Source organism: Rhinopithecus roxellana, chromosome 4 (assembly GCF_007565055.1).
Source record: "Rhinopithecus roxellana isolate Shanxi Qingling chromosome 4, ASM756505v1, whole genome shotgun sequence".
NCBI classification, from domain to species: Eukaryota; Metazoa; Chordata; class Mammalia; order Primates; family Cercopithecidae; genus Rhinopithecus; species Rhinopithecus roxellana.
In genome coordinates this window covers 97,554,797-97,569,030 of record NC_044552.1, presented here as the reverse complement: position 1 = coordinate 97,569,030, position 14,234 = coordinate 97,554,797, and the positions used below count along the sequence as shown (strand labels likewise).

General features: G+C 44.0%; 1 protein-coding gene across 6 annotated transcripts in view; it reads right to left on the bottom strand.

The window, feature by feature from the left end:
- The window catches only part of BACH2 (BTB domain and CNC homolog 2), a 378,701-nt gene that overhangs the window by 21,135 nt on the left and 343,332 nt on the right, over positions 1-14,234 (bottom strand). For all 6 annotated transcript variants that reach the window (XM_010357758.2, XM_030928376.1, XM_030928378.1 and 3 more), the window contains one exon: positions 982-2,574. In XM_010357758.2, coding sequence (XP_010356060.2) covers positions 982-2,574 — 1,593 coding nt within the window. The remainder of the gene's footprint in view (positions 1-981; positions 2,575-14,234) is intronic.

Sequence of the window (14,234 nt, the reverse complement as noted above, 5' to 3'; positions counted from 1 at the left end):
TTCACTACCGCTCCTGAGGGGGGTCTGAGACACAGGTAGCAGTCTCAAGCTGGTACCCTGTCAATCAGCAAGACAGTGCCATGAACGCCAGGTCACGACACAGACTCTCTCGGGTCTTCCTAGGGAATGTTCATGTTATTGGGAGGTGGGTCCTCTGGGGGAGGCCTCTTCTTTCCTTTCCTTAGTCTTGTGAGTCTTGCTCATGATGTGGCTGCTGTTGCCCCTGTTCCCCTCTCACAGCAATGGTAAGACACACATGGGGCCTCTGGACATTTTTCCTAGCAAGTACATTGCTTTCAGGGTGGATGAAACTGCTACTGTACCCCGCTACTTCTCAAAATGTCTTCCCAGCGTTGGAGGGAGCTTGGGAAATGATCCATTATACATTACGTGTGGCTGACTAGGGTGCTTCTGTGATGACCCCAGGACTGGGAGAAACAGTGAGCCTTCTATCACCTTCACTGTGATGGACATGGGATGGCCCTGGGGTCTTCTGTTGACAAGGAAAATCTAAAAGGTGCTGGGAAAGTGTTGATCTATTTGGTTTCAATCAATCAATCTGGAAAGAGATTCTATATCTTCCTTGTGCTGAAGGGGTGAAGGGCAAGGATGAGGGTGATGGACATGGCATCCTTCCAAAGCAGATGTAGGAGGAGGAAGAGAGGGAGGAGAAAGAGGGGGCTCTGGAGTGCCTCAGTGCACTTCATGCATTAGACTTCAGTGTTTGTTTACTCAGCAGCTTGCCTCTGCTTGCTGAGTATTGAGATCCAGATCAAATATCAAGTGCTTTTCTAGGACAGAAGTGGTTAATGTGGAATCACCTTCAACATCCTGCCTCTGTGGATGGGGAAGGCAGTCTCTCTACTGCCATCTTTAATCTCAGCATGTAAGAACAATCTGAGAGTGGTGGGGGGCAGGGAATAGTCCAGATAAAGGGCCTAAAGAGTGGGTCACATGCTTGAATTTATGTGGGTTCCCTACCTCCTGGCCCCTGTCCTGCACAGGACACGACTCACTGTCTGCTTCCGAGAACGATCCGGATTCGTCACTGGAGTTGGTTCCGTAAGACTGCTCACATTTAATCTGGGGCCGCACTTGGTTGTACATTCCATCTCCCATCAGGCCTGGTTCCTGATGTTCTGTGGCAAGGAATCTGGCTCCCTGGGAACAGGGCGAGGAGGAGAACTCACAGAGAGGGAGGCTGCAGGGCGAGCCTCCACTCCCGTCCTCCGCATAGGAATAGGAAGAGCAGGAGCTGGAAGTCCTGGTCCTGGTCTCCAAGGGGGGTGAGCGAGGGCAGACTTTGATTGGCACCGGGCAGCTGGTGTTGGGCCGCATCCTTCCTGGCAAGTGGTCGGCCATCAGCCCACCGTGGGAGTAGGCCTGTGAGCTGGGGAGGGACTGGCCAGCTCCCACCCACAGACCCTTTGGCACCGGCTCAGAGAGGTCTTTGTCCAAACTGCTCACCCCAGAATAAGAATGCACCGAGGTGCTCACTTGGTCACAGGCGCTGGAGGAGAAGATCACGCTCCTCCGGTCCAGCTCTCCCTCCTGTTTACAGAGAGCCTCCAACCCAGGCCCCCTGAGGGGCGACCCCATGGTGAAGTTGGACACCTCCTTCTGGCCCATGTGGGGCTGTCCATAATTCCCTGTGAAAGGGGTGTAGTCAGTTTTAAGGTCACCCTGAGTGATCCCCTTGTCAAAAGGGCACGCTGGACTCCTGGCAAAGTGCTGCTGAGATGTACTGGGCAGGCCAGACAGCTCCACACTTTTCGTTATGCTGAACAGAGACCTTAAGCAGGAGGGCGAGGCCACGCTCCTGGATCTCTCCAGGCAGGCGGCCCCAGGTGGGGCCGTGGGGGTAGGGGCAGGGCTGGGCTGTTTCCGGTCCATCTCGACATCCCCCGCTCTGTCCTTGGCGTCAGGCTCATCTCCAGACAGGCAGAGTGTGATGCTCTCTTCCTCATTCTCTTCACTGGGCGGCTCACTTTTAATCTGCCCCCTGGCAAGCCCTGGCTTGAGGCTGTTGCTAGAGTTATCTTCCCGGAATGTGCTTGCAAAACCTGAGGTACTGTGTGATGATGCATTATAGACATTCTTGGTACATGCAAGCTGGTATTTCTTGTATCTGGGGTACTGCGTTAACGCGTCCTTTTCTGAGCTCTCCTTGGTGTCCGTGGGCACGTCGGGCTCGGGCAGCAGGGCTTCTTCCTTCTCTGCTACGGGGATGGCGGCGGCCTCAAAGCTGATGGGCTCTGGAAGCATCTGGTCCCTGGGGCAAGCCATCTTGGCCGTCTCTGAATCCATCGTCTCCTCCTCTTCATCCTCCTCCTCTCCTGCAGAGTTCTCACAGTCCTCGTGCGGGCGCTGGCATGCAGCATCCTTCCGGCACACAAACAGGCCATCCTCACTGTTCAGGAGCTGGGTCTGCAGGAAACTGAAGCAGGAGTCCTCCAGGTTGTGCATGCGCAGGAACTCAGCACAGCGGATGACCTCGCGGATGTTTTCTCTGCTGAGTAACAGCTTGGCAGTGTAGGCAAACTGTAACAGCGGCCCAAAGCCCCTGGCCGTGACCTGCAAAACAAACAGGAAAATCGCCAACATTACCATCAGCACCGCTATTGTCCCGAATCCCTCAACTGAAGCAAGATAACCAGACAGTGCTAATGTCCCAGAATAAAGACTGCAAAGGGGCAGTTAATCTTGTAGTACTGGGTCAGCAATGATTCTGCTTCCAATAATTAGTGCCTGTCTCGCGCATGCCACTGTTGTACTCCATCACGGCACAGGCAGAATTGAAAATCACCAGGGTCAAGTGGCTAAACAAGATGACAACGGGTTCAGTGTTTACACTAATGAAATATCCTGGCAAAAATGCACAGTGACAATGGGGAGCCTATTAATTTCCCTCCCAATCGGTCCTGTTGAGAGCCATTCTACATGAGGGGGGAGTGTTGTGACACTTCTTGCAGCTTAGCTTGCTGGAGCCCAAGAGAGCCTTAACGTTATCTTGTCAACCACAAAAATGTCAAGGTGGCCCTGCAAAAAACTAAGTCCAGGGAGTTGCAAAAATAGGTTTTCCTCACTTACAATGTTAAAAGAGACATTAAAACAACTCTGTTTTGCTCATCCATCACAGTTTCTACTTGAGACTTTCGGTCATCATGTCCTACCTGATCTTATAATGATGATGATCTCATTATCTCACCAGAGATGACAACAATCAAAAGCGGTGTGTTCGAGACGAAATCAACCCCTGGCCCATAGTGAACGGGGGTTGCAGAGCGAAACAAACCGGCTGTCATTTAAATGGCTGAAGCTGCTGAGTGGCACAGGGTATGGGCTATTCCTTCCCTAATTATTGGCAGCAGCTTTGCCATGCAGCTGTCTTTTTTTTCCTGGTAAATCTTCAGGGGCTAAGCCTGCTGTCATTTTTGCTTATCCATTATATTTTACACAGATTGAAAGTGTGCTATTTATGCACAGCTTGCATATGCACACAAACACGTGCGCGTGCGCACGAATGCCTGCTTACACACAATGACTTAGACAATTAAGAATATGTTGCCTGAGGCCAATTGTTTTTTCAGATGCAAATGGATTAAACTTGCTGGTGTTCATCAGGGTAGGCTTCCTTACCCTGCACATAAAACCACACATCCTCTAGGTTCTTGCAAGCACCGCTGACCCCACAGGAAGGTGAGGCATGTCTATAAATCCTGTAGAAATCAAATGAAAGCAGCAATCATGCGGTCCTTGCTAGAAGCTATGGTAGCAGTGATACAAAATTTTAGCTGGGGGAGTGAGTGCACTGCAAGGTGAACTGGTAAGCTTTGTAGCTGACTTCTGCATGTATTAAACTCACCGCAGCATACAGAGCCAAAATTCTTACAAGGACCTGTAACTGATGTTCAAGATTCAACCTGGACATTCACTCCTTTGGGAGAGCTCTCCAATCCTCTTAGAGAGAATGAATGACACTGTCCTCTCAGCTCTCATAGCCAGGTGAGGAAATGTGCTGGATTCTCCAGGGCAGCACTGACTTCATATCACTGCATTCTTTCCAGTAAGGGAAATTTCTTAGACATGTAACTGAACGGGATTTTAATTGTTAATCTTTTTAAAGTACTTAAGTAAGATTCCATCTTAAAATTTTTTTTTTCTGTCAGATGACGAGTCCAGAGATATTTGGTTAAAAAAACAAAACAAAAAGCCATGACTGCTAGACCCACATTATAAATTCTATATGGGCAATCACTGCCATCTCCCTTTCATTATACCTAATTGTGTCTGTTCCTACCATAAGACAGCAAGCTCCTTCAGTTCAGGAATGGTTTTGTCTGTCTTTGTAACCTTGCGTCTAATCTAACCTGGGGTCTCTAACATGGTAAATACTTGTTAAAAGCTTGTATGTTACCGAATATGTCATAAGTTGAACTGTGTGCTAACATACTACTACTGTGTACACAAGGTAACAACACAGTGTGTTTAGAGGGTGCTGTCTCAAGTTACTTTTGGAATAAGGCATCATGTAAATCAACTAACCAAACTGATCAACTGATCAAAGGCAGGCAGGCAATGGTCTTTGTTTGCCCCGTGTCACAGTACCAGTATTAAAAAGGAGCTCATCTGACTGACATTTTGTATCCTGCTAAGGTGACATGGTAATAAGTTCAGCAAATGTAGTACTGGCAATACATCTGTTTTATGTCCTTTTCTTCCAGGAATCTTTAAAAGAAAGTAAAAAAGCAAGAAAATGTGTATTTATAGGTAACTGAGGAAGGTGACAAGAATGTCACATGACCTATTCCTTTACTGCCACATGGCTCCACCACAAAGAAAGAAACGGTAAAATCAATGCAGAGTTGACCCCTGCCCTCATAATGATCCTGTGCTCCTCTGTAATGTGCCAGTTGCCGAAAGGGGTGGATAAGACAATTCTTGAGTTTTGGCAAAGGTGCTCACTATATGGGAAATGTAGGTAATTACTTTCAATGATATTTACATTGTTCACACAGTTTTTCTCATATTCCCATCCTTATCACCATTTTTTTTTTTTGATGCTGTAGGTCTATGTAAGCCTTACCACTATCCTCCACTGTGGCCTCTTGTAAAGAAAATTTCTAAAGAAGCAAGGGACATCCATGGGGATCTGTAGATCAGGAAGCAGTACTGGGAGTCACCCTCTGCCACACGGCTGGCTGAAAGGAGCTGGAGAAAGCATCTCCGCTTAGAGAAGAGCTGATGCTTAAATGTATGAATTGGACTAAGGATGCAAATGTGCAAAGTCTCCACATCACAAATCAATGGCACTCCTTAGATCACTGAGGCTTAGGAGACATGCTGAGCTTGAAATGATCGTCATGTCATCATGAAAGAGTCACAGATAAAAAACCTTTTTTTTTTTTTGAGATAGAGTCTCACTCTGTCACCCAGGCTGGTGTGCAGTGGTGTGATCTCAGTTCACTGCAAGCTCCGCCTCCCGGGTTCACGCCATTCCCCTGCCTCAGTCTCCCCAGTAGCTGGGACTACAGGCGCCCGCCACCACACCTGACTAATTTTTTTGTATTTTTAGTAGAGATGGGGTTTCACCATGTTAGCCAGGATGGTCTCAATCTCCTGACCTCGTGATCCGCCCACCTTGGCCTCCCAAAGTGCTGGGATTACAGGCATGAGCCACCGTGCTTGGCCAAAAAACCTGGTTTGTAAATTGTCACTTAAGCCCAAGGGCAGAGGAAATGGTGTCCTCACCATGAAAGTTCAAGAGCTCATAACTAGCTCATCTCCCATACTGGTTTCAGTCCTGCTTTGCTATATTTAAGTCTGCAAGATTTTGCTCAGCTTCTGTGTGTGAGGCTTTGTTTGGTGAGCCAGAATGACTATTTACCAAGTATCTCCTAGTGCCCAGCACTGTGCTCTTTTAATGCCTTGCAAGGCAGGCATGACTGCCCCTATTCTGTAGCTAAGAAACCTGTGAAGCAGGGAGGTGAAGGAGTTTATCCATGGTCATAGAGCTAGTCAATGGAGAGCTAGGATTCCAAACCAAGTCCAGTCTGTTTCTTCTTCTGTGCTCAGTGGTGTGAGGGAAGGGTATGTGCAGGACTCAGGCCTGTGCTCAAGATACCTACAATTTAGCTTTGTAGAAGAGGTACAAATGATGAAAAGTTAACTAAGTAGCAATGTAAGTCAACAATGGAAAAGCCATTGCAAGATTATATGAGTAGTTGTCAACTGAGAAATCCAGACAAGTTCAGGATAGCAGACTACTGAGGCTGAGGGGACTAGCGAGGGGGCCCCTTGAACACTTTTATCAGGACACCTTGAGTGTCTGCTCTAGGTCAAGGGTTGCTTTGATATGATGGCTACTTTCTGAACTCTCACAAGGGTCCCTCCAAGGAACCCATCTCTGATCTACTTTAGGCAGTGGTAATTGCTCCAGATACACAAAACAGAAAGCAAGTGCCCATCACACCTGCCAGCAAGTGTTACAACAGGCAGAGGCTTTCTAAATACTGGCTTAGCCTCCATCTTGAGAAGTTGGCACTGTCTACCCATTTTTAGGAACCATTTAAATTCATTTATTATACTCAGAAGGCAAATATTCAGGTACCAGTGAAAAGCTGTATGTTCATGAAACTGTGACCACAAGTGTGCACTGTTACTTTTTGTTCTTAACAAACAAGGCTCTAATAATGGGAAAAAATAAGAGGGGGTGGGAGGTGGAGAATTACACACAAAACTAAACTCATAAAATGGTATTTTACAAAGTAATGATCATAAAGTTACAATGGAATGAAGTGGCTAGAAATAGAAGAACAGTTCCAATTCACTGATGTTAACGGAGGTGCATCCCTCTGCTCTAAGCAGACCCCTCTAGGCTAAAATCCACTGGTCAGCAGTGGCCTCAAGGTATGAGAAACAAATGCAAAATACGATATTAGGGACAACTTGGGATAACAGTCTTGCATTTTGAATGAAAATATTGTGAATGCCTCATTTCAAAGAATAATTTTTCATTGCATTTAAATATGTAACTACCTGGTCTCATAATGTGCAATACTCATTCTGATAGAGATGAGATGAGATCACACAATGGGGCCAGAATACAGTTGCCATGTGGGGCCGAGACCTGGGAGAGGGCAGAAAGTTAACCCTCCAACCTCCCACCGACTGCTTCCTGGAAGGCAATGACCTCAGCTAGCAGTTGGCACATATGAGTTGGTTCAACCCTGAAAGAAATAAGGCCAGGCTACCGTGTCCTATGGTGCAAGTCGACATGATGACAAGGTGTTGAAATTTGACCCACTGTAACTATGACCCTTAACGCTTTATTCCACTGGGTTCTAACATATCATCTCTATGCTGAAAGGAAGATGGGCTGATGAAAACTCAACTGGTAGAGAAAGTCTGGGCACTGTTTGCAGAGCTGGGGAGCTCAGTGTTTCATGAGACATCCATTTTGCTGCAGGACAGAGTTTACGGTAGGATACTTACAACAGTTCCATCTCTGGACTATGACAGGAATGAGGCAGTCAGCCTTCAGGCATTTATTGAAAATAGGGTTTGAGAATTTTTGAGACTTGGAATATCATTCTCTGCATAAGCTACATGATTAAGGTGTCTCCAGTTGGTTTTGGCAGTATATACACATGGCTGTAGCACTGAGCCCATCTGCAGAAGGCTGATCAGATGAATCCGGAGGACAGGTTCCCTGGGAGAGGGCTGGCACGCTTCTCAAGGTCCCTTAATCACAATTTCACAAAAAAGGGAAACTTACACCTTCAGCAACACCATGTACACTTTCCTGATGAAGCTGAATCTCTTACACACTGCAGGAACCAGGAAGATAAAGGTAATGAACCCATGCCCAAGGGCTTTTTAAAACTCTAGACCACTGACAACTCCTCTGGGTTGTATTTGCACAGCAAGGCACTTGTCAAATAACGAAAGCAATGCTGGTGACAACTAACTCTCCCTTCCCACTCTCTTACTGCACTGTATCCCACTCTGCAGGATGAAAACTGGCTTAGTGATCAGGCATCACTCCTCATCTTAATTTTCTGTAATTCACATCCACATTATCACATTCTTCTTCCCAAAGCAGCATGTTAGACATTTAGAAAGTATTTGTTAAATTAATTAACCTTACTATTTCAACAAAGCTTCTGGTTATTTTACTATTAATTTTTATTTTATTTATTTTTAGGGACAGGGTCTCCCTATGTTGCCCAGGCTTGTCTCAAACTCCTGGGCTCAAAGGATCCTCCTGCCTCAGCCTCTCAAAGTGCTAGGATTACAGGTGTGAGCCACCACATCTGGCCTCGTATTAATTTTATTTACTTATTTATTTATTGACAGGGTCTCACACTGGTTGTGCAGGCTGGAGTGCAGTGCCATGATCTTGGCTTACTGCAGCCTCAACCTTTGGGGCTCAGGTGATTCTCCCAACTCAGCCTCCCGACTAGCTGGGACTGTCGGCACGTACCACTATGCCCAGCTAATTTTTGTATTTTTAGTAGAGACTAAAATGTTTTGTATTTTTAGTAGAGACACCATGTTGCCCAGGTGGTCTCAAACTCCTGGACTCAAGCAATCCGTCTATCTTGACCTCCCAAAGTATTGGGATTACAGGTGTTAGCTATTGTGTCTAGGCAATTTTATTATGAATTTTAGATAGAATTTATCTTGTTTTCTATTCCTAAGGTAATAATATAAAAACTAAATCAACATTGAAATTGATTTAAACATATTTCATATGGTGGTTCTTTTAGCTAAAGAAAATCATTATTTGTCTTAGTGAATATGTCTTAAAACATAAACGGAGTGTCTTTTCTCTCCTGTGCAGGTTTGAACTTGGATCTGTAGCCACAATGTAAAAATCCCTCTCCTATTTGTTTTACTCCTGAGACTCTATCTGATCATTTAGTCACTTATAATTCTTTGTTTACTAATTTCTTCTTCTTCTTCTTCTTCTTTTTTTTTTTTTTTAGAGATGAGGTCTCACTATGTTGTCCAGGCTGGCCTTGAACTCCTGGGCTCAAGCCATTTTCCTGCCTCGGCCTCTCAAAGTGCTGGGATTACAGGCATGAGCCACTCTGTCCAGCCATACTCATTTTTTCATTCTCCAACGATGCTCTAGGCACTCACTGTGTACTATGCAAGGTCTGGGGACTCCACTTTCTTGGATTCAAGTCTCAGCTCTGCTATCTACCAGTTGTGTCACTTGGGCTGGTTACTTAACCTTTCTATGCTTTAGTTTCTACAACTGTAAGACAGGGATACTGACAGTGTCTGCCTTGTAGTAAAACCTTTGGAACAGGATCTGGCATTAAGTAACAACCAGTATTATTGCTGTTGCTACAAATATGAATAAAACACCACCTTTTTCTCCAAGGAGCTAACAAGGTGACTGGGGAGACAGATGTTCAATATAAATGTTTACAGTGTCACCTGAGTACATAACGGAGGTATTTGCAGGGTGCTGGGGGGACAGGGCTAGAGCAGTAACTGCTAAGGGAGTTAGTGTAAGGCTGCTTAGAGGAGGTAACACTTGCCAAGTGCTGAGTTGAAGTTATTCAGAATAAGTAAAAGAAAGGCATGTCTCACTCCCTCATCATCTTCCAGCTTTTCCTCAAATGCATTTTCTCACTGAGACCTTTCCTGGTCCTCTATTCACAATTGCCCTCCCCTAACACAAAACCAGAACTGGCTAGATGGTTTGCAGGGCCTAGTGCAAAATGAAAATGTTAGCCTCTTGTTCAGAGATTAAGAATTTCAAGAGTGACAAGAGAACATTAAATAAAGTGCAGGACCCCTCTGAGCATGGGGCCCTGTGCAATTAGTTGCACAGGTTTTATGCTCATGAAGCTGACCCTGTCAGTAACACACACATGCACAAGTACATGCACGTGCGCGCGCGCACACACATGTTACCTATCCCCTGCAGTTGAAACGGACTCCCTGATTTGAGGAGGGGGTGATGGCATCCCAGGGTAGAGGTCAAACAGTGGGATGCCATTTGACTTCAACTTTGGGCTGAAAAACATGGTCAGCCCACCAAGGTACTTTTTGGTTAGTAAAAAAAGGAAAATCATGTAGGCTCAGTGTGCAAAGACCTGACTCGAATCCCCACGATACAGTCATGACTTGAATCAGTTAACAGACTCAGACTCCCTGCAATTATTCTCAGGAATTCCTGAGGACAAACCCTACCATAACCCACATTTTTGCTATGATTTCTCCTGTCACAGGGTTTTCAGAAATGTACTTGTAGTTTTTCCTAAATCATGACTCAATACAAACTTTTTTAATTAAAAAAATTATTAAAAAAATTATTCAGAAACTGTTGAGGCCAGAAGCAACACTACTACCAGTCTGTCTGTGTGTATTTCTGTAACACTGTTTTAATACAGCTAAACTACCTTAACACAACATAACTGGAAAATTGAAATAGTCCTTACCACCTACTAATTTTGACTTCTATTATTTGACTGAATTTTAGTTTGATGTTAAAAACTCGTATGTTGGTTATTTACTATTGTCTCTCGGACTCACATCCACTCTTCTCATATTTCCCTCTTGCTGAGGCTGGGAGTTCATAAACTCCATTTCCTAGGCTCTTTTGCTGGCTGACTTATTATCGGACCTGCCAACAGGTGCACAGGCAGGGGAGCTCAGAAGGTGGGAGGCATGAAGATGCTGTGGCTCCTTCTGTCTCTTGTTCTGTTTATCTTTCCTTCCTTGGTGGTGTGTTCTGGAAGTGGCTGCATCCCTGACTCTGTGGTGGAGTGTCTGGAAGGGGCTGTCTGCCCCACAGCTGCAGCTCCTGAGGCACCAGCCCTCCATCAGGCTCAAGGTCCCTTTCATCCCCTCCAGCCCTAGGAGTGGTAGATACTTTCTGTGGTCATTCATCATTAGCTCTCCTTCCCTTTTCTGTTCTTCCAGTTTTCTAACACCTGTGTAACCAATTTCCTGTTTTATAGCCCCTCTATTTGAAACACCTGGCATGGCTTCTGGTTCCCTGACTTAATAATCCATTTTGCAGACAATGAGGCCAAGGCCCAGAAAGGTGAAGGAATTTACTCAAAGTCACAGGGCTGCCTGGCCAGGGCTTAACGCAAGTCTTCTGACCGCAGAGTTCAACTCTCATGCTCCCTTTCTACCTGTTGCTGTTTCTCTGAAGTGAACCAGGAAAGAAATGCTATTTCATATGGAAACATGTTATTGTAAATTTTATTACTCCAAAATATTCCGTTTTATATAGCTCTATCCAAAGAAGTCTGGCCAACTGGATGCAGTACATCTTTCGGTATGCAGAAGGTGAATCTCACAATTGGTTCTATTTTTCTAGTGTCTGGATTCCTCCTGAAGAGTGAAGATAACTGCTGTGACCCTTTCCTGCTCAATGAAACTCTGCAAATCCTAGGAAGCGCTTTTACCGCATGGGGATTCGGTAAATTATCAGGCTCAGCTAACTATCAGTCCTTAGAATCTAGAAGACAAAGCAGAAATGCCCTTCTGGCGGCGTGCCACATGGCACCAGAGCTTTGTTCCAGAGTGGAACGGCAGTCGGATGAAGCTGATGTCGAGGGGGAGCGTTACGTGTCCCCTATCTGTGATAGTCGGCTCAGAATGATCATGGGGCTATATAATGGCTGAAACTGCCCCTTAGGTATTTCTTTGGTTGTTTCAGAGATGAGAGAAAAAGGTTGAGAGAACAGAAGGTTCCAAAAGCAAACATTCCATATTGTCTTTCCTGAGAACTGGCGACACCTTGGGTATGTTGAACCTTCGTTTCAACAGGGTGGTTTTGCCCATCTCATCTCACCTCCTTCATATGTGGCACTTGCAATTTTCCCATTCAGGTATAGATAGTTATATTTCTTAGGTTAGTGACAGGCAAAAGTCATATATGATACAGATACAAGGAACTATATTCATATTTCCTCTAAAAGCATATGGTGAAAACAGAAAGTCTCCCTTCTGAAAGATTACAAAATGAAGTTCACAGAATAATTTTTAAAAATCCAATTTCAATATAAGTGTAGGTCTTAAAATAGATATGAAATAGTAGTAACTTTTCACGTTTTTCAGTATAAAATAAAAGTGAAAAGCATCCCACTCACTGGTAATGAAGTAGTAAAACCTGCATCGAGGTTTATGGTTTCATTTGAAAAACTGCCTCCAAGAGAAAATTATTAAAAAAAAAAAGATTTAGAAAAAATTACCTAATTTCCATTTTAAACTACCCTCTCCCCATTCCAGAAACCAGTGATTTTCCTAGGCCAGAATTTTCTTGCGTCAAGGTCTGGTTTCACCCTCTCAACCCCTCTAGTCATTTCAAACCAACTATGAACCACTTGATCTTCAACCAGAAAATACAAAACATTTTTGAAGGCTTCCAGTGATGAGAAGTTTGGCCCCTCATTAACACCTTCTAATGGTTCTTCATGTTAAGTTTCAGGAATGGAAGTTTTGGCTTAGTCAGTTATGAGTTCTTATACCTTCCTTGTTACTCTCCTCTGAACCACACTGCCTGTGACTACACCCCTGGCAGATACCTGGATTGAATAAATGCTCCAATCATTGGTACACAGGACAGACTATCACCTCTCTCTGTCTATATCCTATTTTCTACAAATGCTCAGATTTCACTGTCACTTATTATTTACAATTAACATCTCTGAGCTTATTTCCTCCCAGTATCTGCTACTGATAAGCCATGTGTCTGTCTTAACCTTGCAAAATCAAATTTTTGACCCAAGAGTGTATACTTGTCTAGATATTCAGAAATCATTCCTATTACTGCTATTCAGTCAAATTTTTAAAGACCCACTTTCTTGTCTTTGTTTTGAAAATTACGATGAAATTTCTGATCTCTAGTCTTTTGATGCTTTCCTTGGCTCCAGAGTCCCTGAAATATTTTGACCATAGCAAGTTGTATCATAATCATATCTACTATTCCTCTTTGGTGGTTTTACTTCATCCAGTCTGGGAGCTAAGCATTTTCTTTTTGTTCATCTACCTAGGGTTTCCATTCCCTTTTCCAAGTTTTTTCTCACTTTTCAGTCTTATGGTCATTGATTCAGTCATTCTCCTTGACGCACAATATAAAATTAACTCTGGGCTCTTTGCCATCCTCAGTACTACACAGTCAGCCCCAATGAGCAGCTGTTGGTTTCCTCATCTTTACGCTCCAAAGAGAACCACAAATTCATTTTTGTTTTCTGTGGTCCTCTTTGAAAGGTCTCCACTCATTTTGGGCTTCAGTTTTCTTGAACCCCCTATTTGTGGTTCCATACATGTTCCCATAGTTGTTCATGTTTTTCCGATGTTTAAAATAAAACTCTGAATGAAACAGAACTGCCGGCACAATTTACCCTTTTTCGAGAAAAGGGTCCTCATGTGAACTTTGTTTTGGGCATTCCTAGCCCTCCTGAATCATCTTTCCCCACATATGCATAATTTCTACCTGTTTCTTATGAACATAAAAACCTCTTTAAAAATGTCTTGAACCCAAAATTATAAAACTCTAGAAGAAAACACGAGGGAAAAGCTTCATGACATTGGACTTGGTAATGATTTCTTGGATATGTCACCAAAAGCACAAGAAACAAAAGCAAAAATGCACAAATGGGACTATATCAAACTTAAAATCTGACTCTATCAAAGGACACAATCAAAGTAAAAAGGCAACTCATGGAATGAGAGGGAATATTTGTAAATCATAAACCTAATACAGAGTTGATATATAAAGAACCCCTATGTAAAGGACTCTCATTTAAAGAACTCCTACAACTCCCAACAGCCAAATACAAAATAACCCAACTAAAAAGTGGGCAAAGGACTTGAACAGACGTTTCACCAAAGACATACAAATAGCCAATAAATATATGAAAAGATGCTCAATGTCACTAATTGTCAGAGAAATAAAAATTACAACTACAATGAGATCTCACCTTACACCCACTGGGATAACTACTACCAAAAAAACAGAGTAACAAGTGTCAGTGAGGCTGTAGAGAAACTGAAATCCTTGTGCACTGTTTTTATTTTTCATTTTACTTGTTTGTTTTTGTTTTTTAAGACAGGGTCTCACTCTGTCACCCAGGCTGGAGTGCAGTGGCACGATCATAGTTCACTGCAGGCTCAAGTGCTCCTCCCATCTCAGCCTCCCAAGTAGCTGGGACAAGAGGCACATATCGCCATGCCCGGTTAATTTTTTATTTTTGTAG